Source organism: Sabethes cyaneus, chromosome 2 (assembly GCF_943734655.1).
Source record: "Sabethes cyaneus chromosome 2, idSabCyanKW18_F2, whole genome shotgun sequence".
Classification (NCBI taxonomy): domain Eukaryota; kingdom Metazoa; phylum Arthropoda; class Insecta; order Diptera; family Culicidae; genus Sabethes; species Sabethes cyaneus.
In genome coordinates this window covers 163983458-164005532 of record NC_071354.1, presented here as the reverse complement: position 1 = coordinate 164005532, position 22075 = coordinate 163983458, and the positions used below count along the sequence as shown (strand labels likewise).

Here is a 22075-nt window from a genome sequence, read left to right as displayed (position 1 = left end):
TTATCTAAAATTTTTCTTTCGTCGGTTTAGTTGTGCGCCTAACAGTTGCGCGGAGCTCTGTTCTGGTTGCTCGCAGTCAAAGTATCTCTTTTACACTCTTACGAAATCTCGTAAGAAACTGTCAACGCAAGAGTGATGAGAAAAACAACAATATTTCTCTCTCGCTCATCAGCTGAATGCTAGGGTAGCTTGCTTCGTGTTTGCCCGTTCAAACATGGACAAATTTTTCACAAACGCAATCAGCATTTAAATTTTATCATTTTCGGTTAACGTAAGACATTGTAACTGTGTTGTTTGTAAGTCTGTACGTAATAGGACAAAACAAATGTTATCTAAGCAAAGAATAAGAGCATAAACATAAAAAACTTACACGTGCTTACACTGTCAATAATATATGATTTACCTTTGCGCACAACTATATTAAACTGGAAAACGAAATATTTTCTCGGGAAGCACAATAACTTTCGTAAAATATTCATCAATACCGGTAAATATATTTAGCACCCGGGTAAAAGTATGTTAATATGCATAGATATATTTAATATATTTATTAATTTTGAAGTGATTCGCCCCGTGATAAAACCCTATGATTGCGTAATTCTTCCAGCTGCTGTCAAATTTGACATATAATCGAGCCAGCAAGACTGGCTCAAACGGCTTCAAAAAAAATGTATGAGAATGACGTTCGTGCCAGGGATGTGGAGCCACCCCGGTTCTCGGCTATTAAAGGCGTTTTACAAATCAGCCCACTCCAAAAGTCTGATGAACAAGCAATCCAGCTTTCCACGAGCGATAATGGCGGCTTTTGAGCACAAGTGGGCACAATCTTTTGACATTCATTGTAGGAGCGTCGAGTTCGCCCTGAAGGAGTTACCACAGACAAACAGACGAGACACTCGCGTAAATTCCATCGTCCAATCAAAAACCACTCATTTTTCAAAAAAGCATGTTTCGCAACATGACCACACCGCAGCGCGCGAGTGTTGCTTCGAGATTTCAGTAGAAAACCATACAAATGTAAAAACCCCACAGCATAAAACCGTGCAAATGCAAGCTACTCCGCGACATGCATAACAGAGGGTGCTAGTGTGCAAGCAAAATGTGTAGGACGATGGTTTTTAAAGGATTTTCTTCTATGTGTCATGTCAGTTCGTCAGTGGAGTTACTATGGAAACATCCATGATTGTTTGTTGTTCGAGTGTAAAAATGTAACATGAACAGTTACTATTGCTCATAAAATTCATTTATAATACTCACCGTTTCATCAATAGTTTTTGATTATGCGGGAAAACCTTAAGGAATAAAAAAATCAACCCATCGACATCTCTATAACCAGCTGCAGTGAACGTCAGCGACAACATGCCCTGGGCTCAAAATTTGACAGCGGGCCCAAATCAGACTGCTGGCTTGAGTGAAACGCCGTGCTGACATGCTATCTCATTTTCGCACGCACAAGATGTAGGCAGCGAAAACATGGTTGCCTGCCGATGGGGTGAAAAAAATAGTCTGCTTTGACCTAAAGCACAGACAAACAGACGTAACACTCGTTTTCCATTCTTCGCATCAATGAAACCGTCTTTTCAAATTTGGGCTTAGTAGGGAATGTCTCCGTTTTGGTCAAATTGGCACTTTTTAACGAAACAAGGGGAATACCGCATGAAAAATTCTTTCTAGTTCGAGGGATACTCTTGTTGCTATTTGATATTTGCGAATGTCGTTCATAGATGGTACTAGTGTTCAGGCAAAATGTGTGGTACGATCATTCTTGTTGATGTTTCTTCCAAGTGTTACTGCCGTCAATGGCGATACAAACGGGTGCATTTTGTTTAGATCTTAACGTTTCGTTCCATTGACGTTGGCGGATGGACGTTTTAAATCGGCTTTAAACCTTATTCGGCCGATTCGACCTAAGGATATTCGACCAAAAAGAATAATCCCCCTTTTGACAGCTGATTGTTTATTTTTATGTATATGCACATCACATTTTTTATTGTGTCCTGCGTCCTGCGTGTTTTGTTGATTGTGGTGGCCTCAGTACGGCAGCTATTGTAGTGTGGCACGGATTTCAAGGAAAATTTTCTCTCGCTTTCGTACTCGCGTAGCGCTCCAGCGCGCATTCGTTTTCCAAGTTTCCCGTGAATGTGTCTGCTATCGGTTTGCTCCCACCTGTCTGTCCTCTCTGCTTCTGCTCAATAAAACTTTTGCGAAAGACGAGTCTGTATTCAGAGCCGGACGGCGGACGGTAGCTAGCAAGCGCAAGCACTCAAGCAGTCGAATTGAAACAGCAGAACGTATTCTGCAATCGAACGGTCCGGGCGTGTGTGTTGATTTATGTGAGTGCCTCAGCATCGTCGGTTTGTTTTTTAGTTGCAAGCTGGTTATGGCAGATCGCTAAATAGGAAGAAAATGTATACAGTTAATCTTTGGTCCAGCAATCGTATATTATAACTTTCATACCTGCTAGTTCTATGTTTTGTTCAATAACTGTCTCGATTAAGACACTGCTTTGCAGCAATTGTGACTCTGTGCTGTACAATAGTGATTGTGATTCCAGTTCATCAACTGTGCGTGAAAATGATAAAAGTGATATAATTATTTATTAAGCAGAAAAACATTCTGTGGTGATGAAAAATATATAATTGTATGAGCCACGTTTTGTTTACTAGACATTTGTACCGCTGTCTCGCTGTAAGGGTTATTGCAGCTGATAAGAACGATCACGAGAAACAGACTACCAATGAAAATCCCGGACAGGCGTGTGCGTAAAAAAAATCCGGGACGTATGGCTAAATTCTTGGATTCTGCTGCTGCATTTGGCTTGCTTTTTCGCTCCACATGTAAACTTATCTCGTGCCAGTGAGAAAACGTCTGGACGCACGCAATCGCTGCTTAAGATTTTCCTTAATCATTTCTTAATTTATTCGCATTATTTTCTGTGGCTACGCTTTGGTAAACCTGTTCGTCCAACGTATAATTCAGCGCTAAAAGCGGAGGGTGTATGTATTATTTGCAGTACAGGCTGGTTAGTTTTCGTTTATGTAACCTGGCGTCTGCTTCCTGCACACCTATTCCGATGTGCTGTTTTTATACGGTGTGGCACAGGAAATGTTTGTGGTTTGGATTTGTTGCAAACGAACGATGTGCAATGGTTTTTCGCTTAGACTAGACTCTGTTATAGAGAGCGGTAAAGTATACTGATTGCGGTAAGATTGTGAAAATTCATCTAGAACGGGTAATGTTTTAAATTACCTCAGAACATAATGGAACAGGTAGGGATGTACCAGAGGGGTGATGTAGCTGTCAAACTATCATACATTGCCCATGTCCCACTCATTGGTTTTTGGTACCTTTGGTTCTGGTACCTACAAATGAAACTAAGCAGAAAACAGTTAAACACAGCCTTTAAGCTCTAATTTAACTATTATTAGTTGTTATTTTTGATATGTAGGCTACTTTAAAGTTGTCGCCATCCGTGGATCCCCCTGGGATGTACCAGCGTGCCCTGACCCTAACAGATGCTGGGGCACCTTGCTTATGCCAATGCCATTTGTACATTTTATTAGATTTTCTTGTGTGACAAAACTCAGATGACTATTGTAACGAGTTCTGGTCCCGTGGGTAATATTCTCGGGGTACCCCAAGAGAGTCGCTCAACGTCCAAGTTTTATGTACTTCCAAGGTAGTACTTGAAGCTGCAATTCATCGTTGCAGTCCACATCATTGTCACAACATATCGCTGACTTACCCAGATATTTGAATTACTCGATCATTTCAAATCGTTCCCCATTTAATTCCACTAACACAGGCCGTTCTATGGTCGATCCGATAATATCGATATAATTCGCAAAACAGGACATATGTGCGATTTCGTGATAATGGCACCGTGTCTTTAAGTATTTGCTTTTGTTGTGTTGAATCGTAAGTTTGTCCCTTTTTGTATACGAAAAAACAATAAAAAATCAAAAAAAGTCATTGTGACAGTCATGGAGATTGTCTTTTGTAGCTGGTCCCGATTGCTGTTGCTGCACACAGTTTACGAATAGCTCAGACCTATTGAAGGAGTTAAGCTAGATTGTTGTAAGACTGTGCTCCAATTAGGTACTACATGGTTAATAAAACTAATGACCTTCTTGAGATTGAGTTACATACTAAGTATGGAGTTATTACCCGTAAATTCACTTGCAGTTGGGGCTGGCACCTCTTCCCCGCCTGGGCGCCATTCAGGTGTTTATCGAAGTGTTACTTCTTTCCACGTTCTGACGTGTGGCACTGCGTACCTTGGCCGCCCGCGCAGCGTTCGCCTCATTCATCACCCTCCTATATTCATCGTTAAACAAATCGTTCCCGACATGCCCGATGGAGCTCTCCGCTGTTGTGATGGTGTTCCAACAGTCCTCGAGAGGGGCTTTGTCCAGCTCGTCCTCTTCCGGCAGCGCAGCTTCGAGTGCAGCGCGTAGTTTGCGGCAACGTCTGGCTGCTTCAGCCGCGCGATATCTAATCGATCGCTAACGTCGGTACCGAATGTAGTTCCCAACAGAGAGTTTTGGGCTCATTTTAACCATCACTAGGCGGTGGTCCGATTCAATGTCAGCGCTTCGATAGTATCTGACGTCGATAATGTCTGAGAAGTGCCGACAGCCGTTTAAACCGTGGTCAATCTGTCACCGCTATTTTATATTTCGAACGGATTGGTATTTCGAACGAAATTTCCGCCTGCAAAATCAAATGGGCAAAACATGTCGTTCGAAACGAGTCGAACGAAATGAAGATTCGTTCGAAATACAGAATAGGGGTGTGGGATTCGTTCTAATTTGGTGACCTCCAGGTGTATTTGTGTGGGAATCTGTGCTGGAAGAAGGTATTACGTACGACCATGTTCTTGGAGGCGGCAAAATCGATAAGTCTTAAGCTCATTCCATTGGTCAGCTGGTGTGCACTGAACCCTCCAATCACCGATTTGTGTTCCTCCTCCTGGCCGACCTGAGCATTGAAATCTCCGATGACGATCTTGATACCATGTTTTGGGCAGCGGTCGTATTCACTCTCCAAATGCACGTAGAATTCATCCTTGTCATCGCTACTTCTGAGGTGAGGGCTATGCACGTTGATGATGCTTAAGTTGAGGAGCCAGCCCTTGATTCTCAACCTGCACATTCGAGGATTGATTGGCCACCACCCTATCCCCCGTTTCCGCATCTCGCCCGTCACTATGAAGGCTGAACCCAGCTCGTGTGTCCACAGCTCTGGTAGATGGTATGTCCATCTTTGAACAAACGTACCGTTGAGCACTTCCAGCACACGTCCTGCAGCGATACGATGTCGACCTTTCGGCTTTTAAATACGTCGGAGAGCACTCGAGTGCTTTCTTGGAAGTTGAGTGTTCTACGTCTCGAGTTTCCAATCTATAGTCCTTTTTTGTCGCATGGGTCTATTCCGATTGTTACAGTCAGAATTTTTTCGTGTTGGTGACAAGCAAAGTCTGCTGCATTAACCCCCTGTTTCGCCGGAGGATCAACGTAGCTCGAAAAAGTCTTTCATCCGTTGACCTTCCACTGGGGTTGGTTACCCGATCTCCACCAAGGTTGCTCGTATCTCGGCTGGTATCACGAGGAGGTAGAGAGAGAGATAGGAGTTGCTGAATAAGAGCTGTGAACCAATGCAGGGTCTATTTTTCAGCCGTTTACTCAAAAAGCTTAATTATTCCCTCGCTGCTAGACCAGACGAAATCCCTTCATGTGTTCTGAAAAAATGTACCACAGCTGTTGTTCGTCCGCTAGCAATATTATTTGACTTTTCGTTGGTGCAGAATGTATTTTCCACATTGTGGAAAAAATCCATTATGTTTCCCGTGCATAAAAAGGGAGATAAGAGAAATATGGAAAATTACCGCGGCATCACGTCACTTTGTGCCTGCTCGAAAGTCTTGGAAATAATTGTACATAACGCACTTCTCAGCAGTAGCTTACATTACATATCTCTCAATCAGCACGGTTTTATTCTTAAAGGATCTGCTGCCACGAATCTTACGCAATTTGTTTCGTTCTGTTTAAATAGCCTAGAGAAAGGCGCGCAAGTAGACGCGATATACACAGATTTAAAAGCTGCATTCGACCGTGTCGACCACGAAATATTACTGAATCGGATGGAGAAGCTTGGAATATCTGCTGCATTTACAAGATGGATGAGGTTTTACCTTACCGGCCGTAGTTTATGCGTCAAAATCGGTCAAGAAGAGTCGGAATTGTTTTGCAATCTTTCGGGAGTTCCTCAAGGAAGCAATTTAGGCCCATTGCGTTTTAGTTTATTCATCAACGAGCTCTCTATAGTCTTACCAACTGAATGCCGCTTGTTTTATGCTGACGAGTCAGTCAAGATATACCTGATTATAAAAACCGTACTTGATTGCTTGAGACTACAACAGATGATCGAGTCATTTGAAGGCTGGTGCACGAAAAATTTGCTGACAATTAGTGTCCTCAAATGCAATGTCATCACGTTCCACCGCAATCAGAGCCCGATTATTTTCAATTACTGCATTCTGGGTCATGCACTGCAACGAGTTGACCACGTTCGTGACTTATGCGTAAATCTCTATTATGCACTTACCTTTCACCTGCATCTTGAGGAGATTGTCTCTAGGTCTAATAGGCAGCTTGGCTTTATATTTAAAATTGCTGATGAGTTCAAGGATCCTTACTGTCTCCGTTCGCTTTACTGCGCCTTAGTACGCTCAATACTCGAGTCCTGCTCAGTTGTCTGGTGTCCGTTTCAAGCTAACTGGATTGCAAGGATTGAGTCGGTACAAAAAAAGTTTATACGTTACGCTCTTCGCATGCTGCCATGGAGTAACGCGTCGGACCTACCCCCATATGTCGCACGGTCTCAAACATCGCCCAAGTTGTGTTGGTTGCTAAGCTCTTGAACGGACAAATTGATTGCCCAACTTTATTGGAACAGCTCAATCTCTACGCCCCAGAACGAGCTCTTCGAACGAGGAACTTTCTCTATCTCGAAGCAAGGAGAGTCAACTACGGTCTATTTAGCCCAACAAGGTACATGGCAGCCCAGTTCAACACAGTCTACGAATTATTTGACTTCGACATCTCCATCGATACTTTTAGAAGATGACTCTCCCAAAGACAATAGTTATGTGTTTCTTCATGTGTAGAGTAATTGTATTTAAGTTTTTGTTCTACTATTATTATTATTAACTTTATGTTTATTATTATTAGTATTCATTAAGACCGCATTGTGTCCAATGAATTTTTAAATAAATGACAATGACTTGCCTCCCAGGTCTGTAATTCACCTTTTATGGTGGAGGTGCCCAGAAACAATTTGGGACCAATGAACTGCTGAGCGGATCCCTGTCTCGTTAGACTGTTAGACTGTTCCTTGGTTCAGTTCGTGCAACGTCACGAAAGTGCCTGAGGTTTCCCGGTATTCATAAGTATAATTTTGACCCCTCCTGTGTCATTCGAATAAGTTTAATCAGTTTTGTGGGAAACCTACATTCAAATGTCCATTATCCTTCTTCCGCTGCTTGCCTTTCATCAGAACCCAAAAGTTATCATTGGGTCTAATTTCTGGAGGATTTGGTGAAAAGGTTGTTCCTAATCGGGTCAGTTCAGGTCCTGAACACCAGCTTGCCAATCTTGTGTTAATATGAAATCCGTGATGTCGCGCACTTTGACGGATGGTTTCAATCCTTTTCGCAAGAAACGTATCTCGTTGAAGCCATCGTTACTACCTACCAAAGCATTACAGATGCATCTTTCTCAACTCGCAAACTTCTCGTGTTGATCGAACGTATACGCGATCGTTTTATTTATCGAAAGAATCTTCGAATGTGAGGCTTTTCTCATCAGTAAGGAAGATTTGTCCGCAGGCGTTCTTTGTGTAACACTTTTACAATTAATATAATTTCAATTGAGGTTTTAGCTTCTGTACAGCTATAAGCAGATATCAAATGTGCCGATTGTACGCACTTAGTTCCAGAGCTTTTTTTATCACGCGAGTCCTGAATTTCTATGAAATTTTCATTTCTCGTATCAAGATATGGGAAAGCCGGCTTCTACTATTTCCTTCAAGTCCTAGGACAACTCAATCAAAATTGCTTTCCCTTATTTTTGGTCAAAGTCGCAAGCCACGTGTAGCCTTCAACATGTGCCACATTCGTGGCATATTGCCAGAGTTTCTTGGAAATAAGTTAGGAACAAGTTTGGCCAATTGGAAATTCGGTTTACAAAATTATGGATTTTAAATTATAGCACATGTTGGTATGTATAAGGTAAGAACGGGAACGAAATCAATTAGTTTGAAACGTCTGTGGTATTATTCAAGGCAAAATTAAAGTTAGGTACATGTTGCGCTGATTTATAATTTCCAGTGCTATGAAACTAAATACAGCTTGTATGTGAACGTATCAATTTCTTAATCTTAATCAAACGCATTTTTCTCTTTGTGTACGACTATCGACTAGCCAAGTATGTCATTATTAATGGCTTTGTTTTTGAACTTCGTGCGATAACAAAGATTAAACCGCTTGGTTTGAGAATATGAATGTATTCATAATACTGCTGTCACGGTGTACTTGCAGCAATGAACAAAAGATTACATAGTAAAATTGCGACTGACGAAAAATGTCTTTTTTGAACATATTTCTTTAATGAGCATTTATCTTACAATGCTCGAAAAAACTTTATTAACATTTACCATGCTTTAACTACAAACATGTCCACTATCAAAGGCACACTTGTATCATCTGTTTTGAAAGCCGAGCTTACATTTTTCAGTAAGAGCGACCACTAAGTAATGAGTGACAGTCGACCAGAATAAAATCTGTCATCACTGAGAGTCTGAGATGATGTGGTTAACTTCTAATATTTTCCCCACCGCCGTACTACCGCTTGTTACTCAGTGACTATTATTTGTAATCGTGGAAGTGGAAGAGAATTTTCCGCTTCGCCTTCACAATGCTTTTCGTATACATATTACCATTGCATTGTAGCTTTTTGTGTCACAGAGCGGCGGCAGAGCAACGGTAACGCCTATGTGTCTGTTAAGTTGTGTGGCACAGGAAACTTTTCCTCGCGCAGAAGGAAGAATGAAAAACTACCGGCGGAAACTAAGCCTTTGATTGCATACTTAGCAAAACAGGTGCATTAGGTCAGTGGGTTGTTTGGTTCGGAAACAGGAATTCCACTGAATTGCGGCATTTGATACATCAACAACGGGCTGAAGGTCTTAGGGTGCAAAAAGGTCGGGTATAAATATTGTGGGAGTGTAAACCGTTGTGTACGGCTGTTGGTCACGCAACATTCTCGTCTGCACGGACGTTTGTAACTACGCGAAAGGCTTCGAAAAAAGATTCATGTTTTATTCTAGAAATTATAGCACGTGCTCAAAATTTTTCGCCTCCCCAGGCAAACTCAGTTATCGTGTTAGAATAATTTTGGTTTACGGTAATTGAAATCTGAGAGGATCGAGGAGAAAAATTTCAGTTTAGCTTTCAATCTTAAGCTGCTTTATTACTATTCATATGTACGTTAATGTTCAGTACGTGCTTGCTTTATTATCATTTATCATCACAATCTGTTGACTTGGTCGGAGCTAACTGCCAATGCCTTTTATCGAATCATCAACAGATTATTCTATACTTCAACAGAGACTTTAGTTCGCTGGTGCAATCAAGTGAATTATGTTTTACTAAGGTCGAGCAAAAAGCAAGTCACGTGCCTCCGATAATGCAGCAAATCTCGCTCTTTACAGCTGTAAATCAGTATCAACTAAATCACAAAGAGCGAACGTGTGAATAAAAGTGTTTCTATTCGCAATTGCTGCGCTATACTGCAAATCATATCTGTTTAAAGCTTAATGCGTCGCCCGGTGGAAGTGACGCACTGTACTAAGCTGGAAACGGTTTCGACGGCGGCGGAAATATGGTTGACAAGCCAAAAGCGAACCACGCTGGCGAAGAGATAGTCAATCCATCCCCAGCTAACAGCAAGGGAACCGAATGTGGGAGTCCACCGAACGTGGTCTACTTAACGGAAACATTCTACATTAGCTCCAAAAAGAATACTGTTTTCGAAGTTCGATTAACCGACAGAGGACTTAGCTTGAAGAAACAAACCAATGGATCGACGAAAGAACAGACGATCCTTCTGAAGGATATCATTGGTTGTCGCTGTTTACGTAGCAAGCGGAAAACCAAAGGGGGGTCTGCTTGTGCTTGTACTTCCATATCCGGAACCGCTCAACTGAAGGTGGTCGAGGATAATTCTGGAGAACAGGATGAGTCGGATGTCAGCGCCTATCTGTACATCTATGCTTACATCCTCAAACGAAATCGTCGCGGAGGATTCCGAGAACGCACAACCATAACACTTCGGTTCCGATCGTTCGACAAGTACGAGGACAATAATAAGGAAGCTCAAAAATGGCGTGCCGCGATCAAGTACCTAATCAGTGGCGAAACATCTCTCAAGAGTATGTACCAGCCAAAAGATACACGCAAAACGCTGGTTATCCTCAATCCAAAGTCTGGTTCTGGAAAGGCGAGAGAAATGTTTCAGCAACGAGTGGCACCGGTTTTCGCGGAAGCGGAAATTTCCTACGATCTGCACATTACGAAGAAATCCGACTGGGCGAGGGAGTTTGTCCGCAGTCGAGACATTTACCTGTGGCGCGGCATCGTGGTTGTCGGTGGCGATGGCATATTCTATGAAGCATTGAACGGATTGTTCGAACGGGAAGACTGGCAGACGGCGATCGACGAAACTCCGATCGGGATTATTCCATGTGGTTCCGGAAACGGGCTGGCCAAAACTATCGCACACTTATATGAGTAAGTATGATCAATAACTTGATACTGTTTCCTGTAGTTTAAGGTGAAATTAGTCGTCATCGATTCTGCCAATTTCAAAAGCAGTTTTTTTGTTTGAAACAAAAATTCTTTTCATGAAAATATATTTGAAGTATTCAGATTCGCAAGAAGAATGCAGTATTTACAATTTTACGAACAAAACTCCGCTTTTGGGCCCAAAAACTGCTTCCAAAATTGGGCTCTTCGACGAAAAGTTGATGACTGCTAATTTCCCGTTAAGTTTCATTTCTAGAAAATATTTTCCAAGCTTTTTTGACTTTTCTTAGTTAAAATTTTACCGAAAGACAAAACTTGACTTAATCTGCGGTGCGCTGCGGATGGTGACTATAAAATGAAAGAATCAATAATTGTCACCTAAATGTCTATTTTAGCGTATAAGATCTCAGACCAGTTCAACGTGATGGAACCTGTACGTTTTAATGAAGCAAAAGAGAATAACAGTAAACCAACGGTAATCCGTTTGGCTGATTGCTGTGAGTCTAGATTTTTGACTCACGGTAAGCCGGTTCACATGAGTCATGTAGCTTAACGACCGCGGGGCAGACGTGCGCCTTCCATGTGTTTGGGAAAATCCCCGGTTTATCTTAGGCGCTGACCTGACGATATATCGTATTGACTAAAGGTTTATCATACCTTCGCATACCTGTCAGGAAGAGGGAAGACATAACGAAGTTAAAATTCTTTTGAAATTTCGGGAGGCGTTAACTAATAACAGTCTGTATTCGTTGCCAGTGTTGCCGGACGGACATCCTCTCGACGGCCCTGTATTTTGCTTCGGCAAGTAAAAGACAAAATCTTTTTTTACGCCTGCGTTACTATGGAACACCGAGCGACAGAGCTGTTCGTAAACAAACGTAAAACGACCTTCGCAAATCCTCCGGTAAAAGATAAAGATCGGCAAAATATATACTAGTCTAGAATATAGATTATGGCGGATTTATATTTGAGCGGTGAAATCAATTCAATGAGACCTTTATCATTTCAAAAAAATAGCTACGAAACGAACATTTACACATTGTTGAAAATAGCATTTTGATTCAATGCGTGTCAAGTGAAATATGTGTTATATCTAATTTCAAATAATTTTGAGTGGCTCAACCATTCTCCCAACTGGGACCATTCTCCCAACTATTACACCTACCGCCCATTTTGCTGTTAAGGCTGTTAAGGTTGTTCATTTATTTCGGAATTTGTATAAAACAAATGTCGCTTGGTCATACAATAATCCAATAAAATTATTAGTAATCAATTTGTAGTAGATGTGGCGAAAGCGTGTAGGTACTCGTTTTTTATTGTTCCTCATTAGGTTTTGAACAACTGTTCCATCCATGATTTTCCCAACACTTCTCTAGTCCTTTCTGAATTTCTCGAGATCGTGGTTCCATTATCTTTTTCTGCATATTTCCTTTCTTCAGATTCCAACATTTTTCAATGGGTCTGATTTCCAGACAATTTGGTGGAATCATTGCCTTTTTTTTACAAACTCGACGTCGTTTTCAGAAAGCAGTACAATTTGGAACGCGCATAATGGCATGACGCCAAATCAGACAAAACGGTGTATTTCCTATGTGCTTCCGGATAAGTGGGAAAACAAGTTTTTATAGACATTTCCTCCGGTAGATTTCAGCATTCATGTTAGAGGTTATGAAATAAGGTGGCAAATTGTTCACAAAAGATCGGTTTCTCCGAGTTTGGGACATCCGATCCTTGTTTGACGGCATAGCTTAACACATGTTTTGTCATCCGTAATGATGCACATTTCTGTTTTGCTTAGAACTTTATCATTTGGCTTACTGTCTCGAGTTTCTACCGAATCGGATTAGATTTGGCTGCGTTTAGGTAATTTTAGTTTCTTGTAGGTCTTGAGTTAGTTAGTTCCTATTAATGTTCCACGGTTTTTAGAGCAATCCATAACTGAAACCGCCCTTAACGGGTGGCAACTAAAATTTTGGAATTTTTTCGCGGCACTTATGCTCAACAACAAACGAGAAATGAGAGTATGTATGTGTTAGCTCTCTCTCTCTCTCTCTCCCTGTTTTGTTAATATTCAAGCAAGCTGGTGAAAGACCAGCCAAAATTATGGACGCAGAAGGACATCGTTCTCCTTCTCGTTTCTTCAACAACAAGCCTTTTGGTTTGGCTATCAATTAAGATGCATCAGACGAATGTTTGAGGAAATTTTTGATCCCGTTTCTTCAAAAACATCATGCAGATGCACAATACGTGTTTTGGCCGGATAGAGCATCACCGCATTACGCCAAAAACAAAACACAATATCGTTCCTGAATACCCATTCAATCCCATTTGTACCTAAAAACCATGACCCCAAAAATCTGTTTCAGGGCGCCCAATCGCAGGTTTCTTCGAGATTTTGAGTTCCTTGGTGTACAAAAATAACTAGAGAGCCACGAATTGCAAACAGTTGATTGGTAGAATCAAGAGATGCATTCGCAAAGTTGACATACCGGCCGTAGAACGCTCCTGTTTCGACGTCAAACGAAAGCTTCGCCGAACAGCCGATTCCGGACCGTATTCAAATGTACACTTTTTTTTTCAACAATGGATAATGTATCTTTAATTTCGGTAAATCAGATCTTCTTCATGTATCTTTGCCTTTTTTGACAGCTTGAGAAAAAAATTCTAAAATTTTAGTTGCCACCCGTTATTCTTTCAAACAACTTACAAATCGTTTTACCAACATTTGGATTGAACGGACCTGCTTTTCGGTCCTCACCTAGTAAATCCTTCGATGTGTAATGTGTCCTTCTCGCTTTGCAAATTTTCTTATCGATAATACAGTTTCAGTACTTGGTTGCATTAGATTTACGTTTTGATTCTGTAGGCTTTCTCATTGTTGTACTTGGAACGAAAATTATGTCGGAACAATTTGGTTACTTATGAGCAGGGATGCCACATATAATTCTGTGTTTTTTGTTGAAAAAATCTGACAATCTGTACGGCGAAGAAAAATATCTGTGCAAAAATCTGTCTAATGCAAAACAATGAGAATGAAAGAGATAGAGAGTCATTTTGCTGACTATTTCCGTCTCTTTCACTCTCATGTAAAAGCTCAAAAATCTGTTTAATCTGTGTAATTTGGCGAAAATCTGTATTCTATGCATACAGATTCTGTACAGGCGATTTCTTTCAATTATCTGTTAAACACAGAATAATCTGTGCATGTGGCAACCCTGCTTATGACAGCCTTTTTCGTATATCGATATAAAGGACCATCTATAATAAACGACGTGGTCCTTAAAATTTTGTTTAAACATTCATCGCCTTTAAAACATTAAACATTAAATTTGATTAGGCCCAGCTTTTTATGTTTTCCTAAAAAATAAGATTCTTGTACATATATTAAAAATTTAGAAAGGTGTAATTTTTTTTTGTTTTTGAGTTGTAATTTTCCAAAGAAATTAAGTTTTGATAATCGAAGTTCGGCTGTCATTTGTAGATAGAGACAGGCAAAACGTGTGTCCAAGGAAGCTCCTCTGGAAATGAAAAACTGATGTGTAACCGTTGTAATCAGTGTTACCAGGTCGATTGCCCATTTTCCCGCTGCCCAGAGGTTGATTTCCCGCTGAAATCCCGCTGTCTAGAGTCTATTTCCCACTAGAAATCCCGCTGAATCAAAAGTCATATTATTCTTTCGTTTCTGGTGCAGAATTAAAATTAAAAAATATTCATTTCAGTAAGGCTTGCATTTGAAATTAAGATGATCTGCTGAAATTAAGAGGTTGCAATTAAATGAACATTATGCAAATTTGCTGCATTTCATGTTGACGAAGCTTCAGAAAACAGAAAAAGAAATATCTTGTTATCCCTCATATAGTAACAGTTTACTACGACATTTCGCAAGAATTATAAGATTAGGAAGTCTAAGAACACATGCGAAAATTTCGAAAGAAGATTTTAGCACAAATTCTCTTTCTATGTCTAGCTATGATGAAAATCATGTAAAATTTCAGCAACGCTGGCAAATGGTTATGGTTTTCGGTGACAATAGAAGATGTGTTTCAATCTTTACAAGCAGCCAAAATTCAAAAATATCTGAAAAGCGCATCGGCTCTTTGTTCTCGCTGATATTTTGTTTTAGCAAAAATGTACCGATTTGTCTTTTAGACTTAGGTTTTATCGGCTCATCAGCCGATTTGTTTTGATTTTGTTATCATACAAATGCTGCGGTATATAGCAAATTATGATGTACAGTGGACCCCCGTTCGTTTGAACGATTCCTCATGCAAACTAACGGGGTTAGCTTTTAATTTGAACAACTGGTAACCCTAAATATATGCTGGAGCTTGTGTGAACTGGCTCCAGCATATATATATTTTTTTTGTTTTGGGGGTTTGAATCAGTTGGCAGTTGCAAGCAGCGAATATTTCATTCTCCGATCAGATTTCTACCATAATCGTTATGAAAACGCATTGTGAAACAGATTAAACACGCTAGATCAGTACAAACAAATCGTGTTTAGGTGCATTGTCTGCATAAGTAAATGATGTCATATTGAGAATGACATTTGAACCATTTTTAATTTGCACGTCGTGCAAACCAACGGGGTTCAAATTAAAAAGTGTTAAAAACTGTAAAAAAAGTTTAAAAACGGTCAAACAAACGGGGGTCCACGGTATATAGATACATAAGTTGTTTGTGTTGTTTTGTTTGCAATTCATGAATCAGTTGGATTTTGCCATTGGCAACGAATTAGTTTGTGGAAAAATTAGGAATACGCAAAACGGATTGGTTTGGTAGTCTTCTGCTTCTGTAAGTTCTAATGAGTATTTGTCAGAACTGATCCCATTCTAAGCAAAAACCACGGAGTTTTCTTATCAACAGAATATACTGAACCATCTGCCAATGCATGAGCAGACATTAGACTGTCAATAAACGAAGTTTTTTGCTCTCAACCTCTCTGTCAGCACTCTTCTTGCCTACCAAATATCGCAAAATCGAGATCCCGCTAAAATCCCGCTGAGTTATTTAAGAAAACCGTTAGATTCCCGCTAGCCGCTGTTTGGTTATTAAGTACCGCTATCTGGCTTGAAATCCCGCTAAATCTAGCGGGAAAACCGCTGATCTGGCATCGCTGGGTAATATCTCCAAGGATGAAACGGGGTATAATATCAGTACTTTAAATAGTCTAAATGTAATGCAATGTGGAAGACGTGTGCTCTGAGAGTTCGAAGTTTTGCGTAAATTTCATCATTCTTGAGTCTTGGTAGCACCGCTTACAGATATTCCAAAGCATCCAGATTAGTTTAAAATGCACTAGCATATCCTAGTAAAAATCATCTGAGAAGAACCTATGATTGGATGTCTCATTCGCAATATTTCATGAAAAAATCAAAAACGACCAATTTCGGCTCCCGGTATATACGTTAGCAGATATTTCAGGATGTCTAGATTGGCTTGAAATATGTACAAATCTCCATCCAAGAACTTGCCTTAGAAAATTTTTTAATTGGATATTTCAATAGCCATATTTCTAGAGATCATTGCACTATGGTCCAGAAAGCCAAATTAGGTGGAAAAAATTGTTTACTCAGTAGTCGTTGATTTTAGACTATTTACGTCTTAGCAACAAAATCTTGATTTAGGATGGCGCTTTTTTTGGCATGAGCTATTTCAGGGTGACCCTTAAATTAACCAAGATCCAGAAATTATCTTCAAAACGAAACAAGATAGAGCGATATTCACTGCAGTAATTTCATAGCTTGAAATATTTTGAGTAATATTGTAGAAGACGAAATCCTTCTATCTCGAACCGTTTCCATATTAGGGCGATTTTCCTGAGTCAAGTTAGGGTGACCCTGCTATTTTGCGATTTTTCTCCATAACTTTTTTATTTTGCATTTCTCGCAAAACACTTCTTCAGATGACTTTTGAAGCTCAATAAGACGCAACTTTTGGTGAAAAAAGAAATTGGCTATCTATTTTACTTTTACACTTATATTAAATTTTATGATAAAAATAGGCCGTTTTCAAATGTTAGTATCTCAGAAAGGTGCAAGCAAAATTGAAATCGGTTGATTGCGTTTAAAAGATCGTGATTTTTTGTGCATAATATCAAAAAATTGGAGAGTGGATTTTTTTCTATCTCAAATAAATCAACTTTGAATATGTGTGGTTTTAACATATTTAGGTATATAAAAGTGAACGAGTTGCGCCATAACTCCGGAAGGCCTTGACTGTTCTTGATTAAACTTAGCGTACATGTTTCTTGGCATAAGTAAATCAGCACAGGGGGTTGACAAAAGCGGGGTGGTCGCTGAAAATGGGAGCGGGAGGTACAAATAAGTAAAAGTGGCTGTAATTATATTGCATTTAAACCGTTATAAGTTGTGTGAGTGGTCCAAATCTAAAAGAGAATGTATAAACTTAACCTCATGTTTGTTGACTTGAACTTTATAATGAGGTTAGACATTAAAAACGGTAGACTTTCCAATAAACAGAGGGAATGGTAGACAAAGTAATGAAATCATATGTGTTTCATAGTATCATGGAGTGGAACTACCGAATGAGAAGTTTAAATAGTTTTCTACCCGCGACGGGGGTTTCCATGATTCCCACCTCCCCTTTCATCAGAGGCCACCATTCTTTTGTCTTTCAGCCACTTGTACATTTGTTTTCGATAAGGTTAAAAATCACAGGCGAGCGTGTGTGAAAAACATAGCATCCAAAGCGTACTCCACTGACGCAAGCCTACGCCAAACAACTGCTGGCACTGTGTGCATACATTCTGCGTTCGTTCGTTTTTTATTTGTTGACGGAGACTTTAAATCATTAGATTCATTCGTCTCCGATATACATTCTGCTACCTGCACACTCGCGAATGTACAGCCTCATATTAACTTTCTACACATCCCGCCCGCGAATCCAAAGCTCACGAGCTGTACATAGGTCGTGAGCACGAGCGGCACACTAGGATGTATGGATACGGATTTTACTTTTCTTCTTCATTTTACACCCTCGCTTACATAGGCGGATAAGTGTGCGGGCCAATGCGAGCGATGATAGGTATCAACTACTGGGTTGCAATGACGAGCGTAAGCAACGACCGTAGCTGATAACTAAATAGCAAAGCATTGCAAAGCCTAGGTGCTACATTCCGTTATCGAAACTTGACCTTCTGTTTTTTTATACGACAGACTTTGCAGCCAGCTGTTAGAGTGCAGGACAATTGCAGGGCCAGTTGCTACGATCCTATTGACTCTAACAGCCTCTCCCAGTCGGGATTCGAACATATGACGGCTGGCTTATTAGACCAGCATCATACCTCGAGGCCAACTGGGAGGTGATAACTAAATACACTATGGCAAAAACTTGTCGCAGTGCATGAGAATATCAGCAAAGAAATCCGAAAGAAACGCTCATGCATATGTGTTCGTTAGAAGAAAATAGTGAGAGAAATTGGACCACGCGAATGCGGTTTTCACAACACTACGTTTCAGTTTGCAAATTCTCATAATACAAAAAACAAAGCTTATTTCCTCATTTAGACATGTCTACCCCTTCCCTTGATTAGCTCTTCTCGGTCAGCGGCCCTTTTGTCTACAGCAACGTGTACGTCTCTCCGAAGATAATGAAAGAGACATAAAGTCTTCCTTATATTGTTCTACTTCCGTAGTTGTGACCCTCCCATCTTTTCACACGCTCTTCATCTTATCTCCCAGCCATTTGTACAACTTCTAACAGACCAAATGCAAGATATTATTATTATTATTATTATTCTTTATTTGAGAGGTTTTCAGCCTGTGGCTGGTTCGCCCCTTAATGCAAGATGATCGCAGCCACTTTTACTTATTTGTACCTCCCGCTCCCATTTTCAGCGACCACCCCGCTTTTGTCAACCCCCTGTACTGATTTACTTATGTCAAGAAACATGTACGCTAAGTTTAATCAAGAACAGTCAAGGCCTTCCGGAGTTATGGCGCAACTCGTTTACTTTTATATACTTAAATATGTTAAAACCACACATATTCAAAGTTGATTTATTTGAGATAGAAAAAAATCCACTCTCCAATTTTTTGATATTATGCACAAAAAATCACGATCTTTCAAACGCAATCAACCGATTTTAATTCTGCTTGCACCTTTCTGAGATACTAACATTTGAAAACGGCCTATTTTTATCATAAAATTTAATATAAGTGTAGAAGTAAAATAGATAGCCAATTTCTTTTTTCACCAAAAGTTGCGTCTTATTGAGTTTCAAAAGTCATCTAAAGAAGTGTTTTGCGAGAAATGCAAAATAAAAAAGTTATGGAGAAAAATCGCAAAATAGCAGGGTCACCCTAACTTGACTCAGGAAAATCGCCCTAATATGGAAACGGTTCGAGATAGAAGGATTTCGTCTTCTACAATATTACTCAAAATATTTCAAGCTATGAAATTACTGCAGTGAATATCGCTCTATCTTGTTTCGTTTTGAAGATCATTTCTGGATCTTGGTTAATTTAAGGGTCACCCTAAAATAGCTCATGCCAAAAAAAGCGCCATCCTAAATCAAGATTATGTTGCTAAGACGTAAATAGTCTAAAATCAACGACTACTGAGTAAACAATTTTTTCCACTTAATTTAGCTTTCTGGACCACAGTGCATTGGTAATAATCAGGTTTGGGTCTTAGTAGTTCCATTACCGGATGCTTCGTAGTGTCCAGCCTGCTCAAACGCTCTGCTGATTAGATGGGGATTCTATTATGCCGGAGATATTCCGAATCTCAGTGGAATTTTTGTGCGCCGCAAGTAGCAGACAAAGAGTGCTTATATGGAAAGTGCCCTCGAAATTTTTTTATGATTGGATTCTGTAGATTTGTTCGCTTATTTTGATATTAACTATGTAACGATGCGATAAAGGGAAGTGCCCTGACGTCTAAATATTCCATGTCGTCGTTGAACAAACTCCCCTCGACTAAAGTGTAATCGTAACAATCCAATATTATTGACCGGAAGACATGACATGGTTAACCGTTAACCTATTTCCTCCCAGCGTTACGAAAACGCAAGGCATTCTTCTCTACGAAAGGATGGGTTTGAAGTATCAAGACCAGTGATGGCCAAACTGCGACCTGCGAGCTCAAGTGGCTCTTTGAACTGATTCGTGTGTACCACTGACTGACTTGAGGGATGGTAAATTTTTTGATGATTTTTTGCTCAAAGTTTAGATATTACATACAACAAAAATACAACCGTGTAAAAATGATTGGTCTTGCCACTTCTCAGCCAGCTCAAACTAGTAACTTTGCACCAGAACTTTGTGAACGAATTGAGTGAAAGCGAGAATATCAATGACAGTATTTATGGATTTCAATTTTATTCTGTTCTAATTTTCCGAAACGATGAAGCTGCGCAAAAACTGTATGAATTTTCTCACCACGCTGTAATTCCCTGCGTTCATGTTTTCGCGCTGTACCGTTATGGGGCGTAAAGCTTTTGTATGAAACAGCTCTATCAATACCTCATACATGAGCTTTACAGATTTTGCTTCTGTAAGGCAATAAAGCCAAATGCCTAAACTCTCCTGCTTCCGTGGAAGTAGTCCGTTCACTGTTATGACGGAGTAAGACATCCAATCCCATTTTATCCTTTGCTCATGTCGAGAATTTAGCACATTGATATTATCCTGAATAATTGACCGCAACATAAGTTAGGTAAATGCTAAGAAAATTATCTTTGACGTACATGCATATCGCCTTAAGAGGGGTGCAAAAGAGTTTTTCAATGTTACGTACGTCTTTTAAAAAAGTAGCTGGGATTTATTTTATTAAAATGAAAATTGCTTCTAAAGTGAAAAAGTGATCTAAAGTGAAATAGTCATCGAATGACTGTGATTCGCAGTTTTGCACTTAATGCATGACTACTGTATATGTGTAAGTACTCACCGCCTTGGTTTTACTTTCAAATTATTTTTTATATCCAACTGCACAGTCCAATTATGAACTCGATTCCGTTTGAAACCACACAATGATGTAATGTACAGTCAGTCCACAATCATGGGTCACACACAGTTGTGGGTCATTTTAGCTCTAGCTACTGATTAGCGTTTAAATATCACCTAATTATTGATGACAAATTATTAGTGCTACTTATGAGTAACAATTTTAGCAATCACTTCGTATAATATTCACGTATTAATCAAAAGAAAAAGCTAAATAGACCCATAATTGTGTGTGACCCATGATTGCAGACTTGTTGTTTTTTTTCAGCAAACTAATGATACGTTTGCGTTTGTAGACGTTTACCTATTCTTCATTGAATTTACGGTCCTGTACTATGTCCGACAGAGCATTAATGAGTGAGTTTCACAAACCGTTGCTGCCCATAATCGAGGAAAGTGTTTGATGGTTTAAAAATTGATGTTGAGATTACCAACTTGAAAAAATGACGCTGAGTAAGCATTAAATTGAGATTAAATGCGTCCAGCGTATAGTTTTTTCCGTAAACTTTAAAGGTTTGCATTTATTAGGTTCAAAGGCTATTGAAATCCGTGGCCTTGGTTCTAAACACCAAGTTACATTTTAGAGCAATGTCTTCAGCAGTATCCAATCGCAGGATACCGACTTCACTTAAGTGATGCAGCATTCTGCGAGCTCAAGTCTATTTTACTATTTAAATAATGAAAATTTATTAACGGTTTATTCTTTCTATAGCTCTTTCGGGGACATTTTTTTTTAATTGGCGGTACGGTATGTTGAAGAAAACACCATCCGTCACCATTTTCTTTGTATTTTATGGAGCAACCTTGTTTAACAACGATCAATTATCTTTTAATGATTGTACAAATCATGAGCTAGTATTATAAAGTTTATCAACTAAGGAACCTATGGAATTCAAACAGGTTACTTAATATCCAACTGAAAGTCAGACAAATGATCAGATATCTTAAAATTAAAGTGAATTCACTAATCAAGTGCAAGGTTAATTTCTCGTAAGTTCTTCACCCAAGCGTTGACACATGGTCGATCGAAGGTACGCCGCAGGACTAGATGACATTCAAGTGGATCCCCAGCTGTGTAAGCGCGTGTTGTTTGGTTGCTTTACATGTTGTCACTTTTAGCCTTCCGATTTATGAAAATTTAAAGCGCTAAATCTGCGGTGCTAATGATCAGAATTCTCGTTGATGACTGTAGCGGTTAGCGTCTCACACGAGGAAGATTATTTTTTCACACTTTAGGGTTCAC

At 39.8% G+C, this 22075-nt stretch overlaps 1 protein-coding gene across 4 annotated transcripts in view; it reads left to right on the top strand.

Moving 5' to 3' along the window:
- Window positions 1-2097: 2097 nt before the first annotated feature.
- LOC128736902 (sphingosine kinase 1-like) overlaps window positions 2098-22075 on the top strand; it is a 40541-nt gene continuing 20563 nt past the window's right edge. Inside the window, exons 1-2 of one of the 4 annotated variants that reach the window (XM_053831405.1) lie at window positions 2098-2408; window positions 9772-10849. In XM_053831405.1, coding sequence (XP_053687380.1) covers window positions 9942-10849 — 908 coding nt within the window. In that variant the 5' untranslated portion in view covers window positions 2098-2408; window positions 9772-9941. Of the gene's footprint in view, window positions 2584-9771; window positions 10850-22075 lie in introns of all 4 variants that reach the window. The other 3 variants (XM_053831406.1, XM_053831407.1, XM_053831404.1) reach the window with 3 other exon arrangements.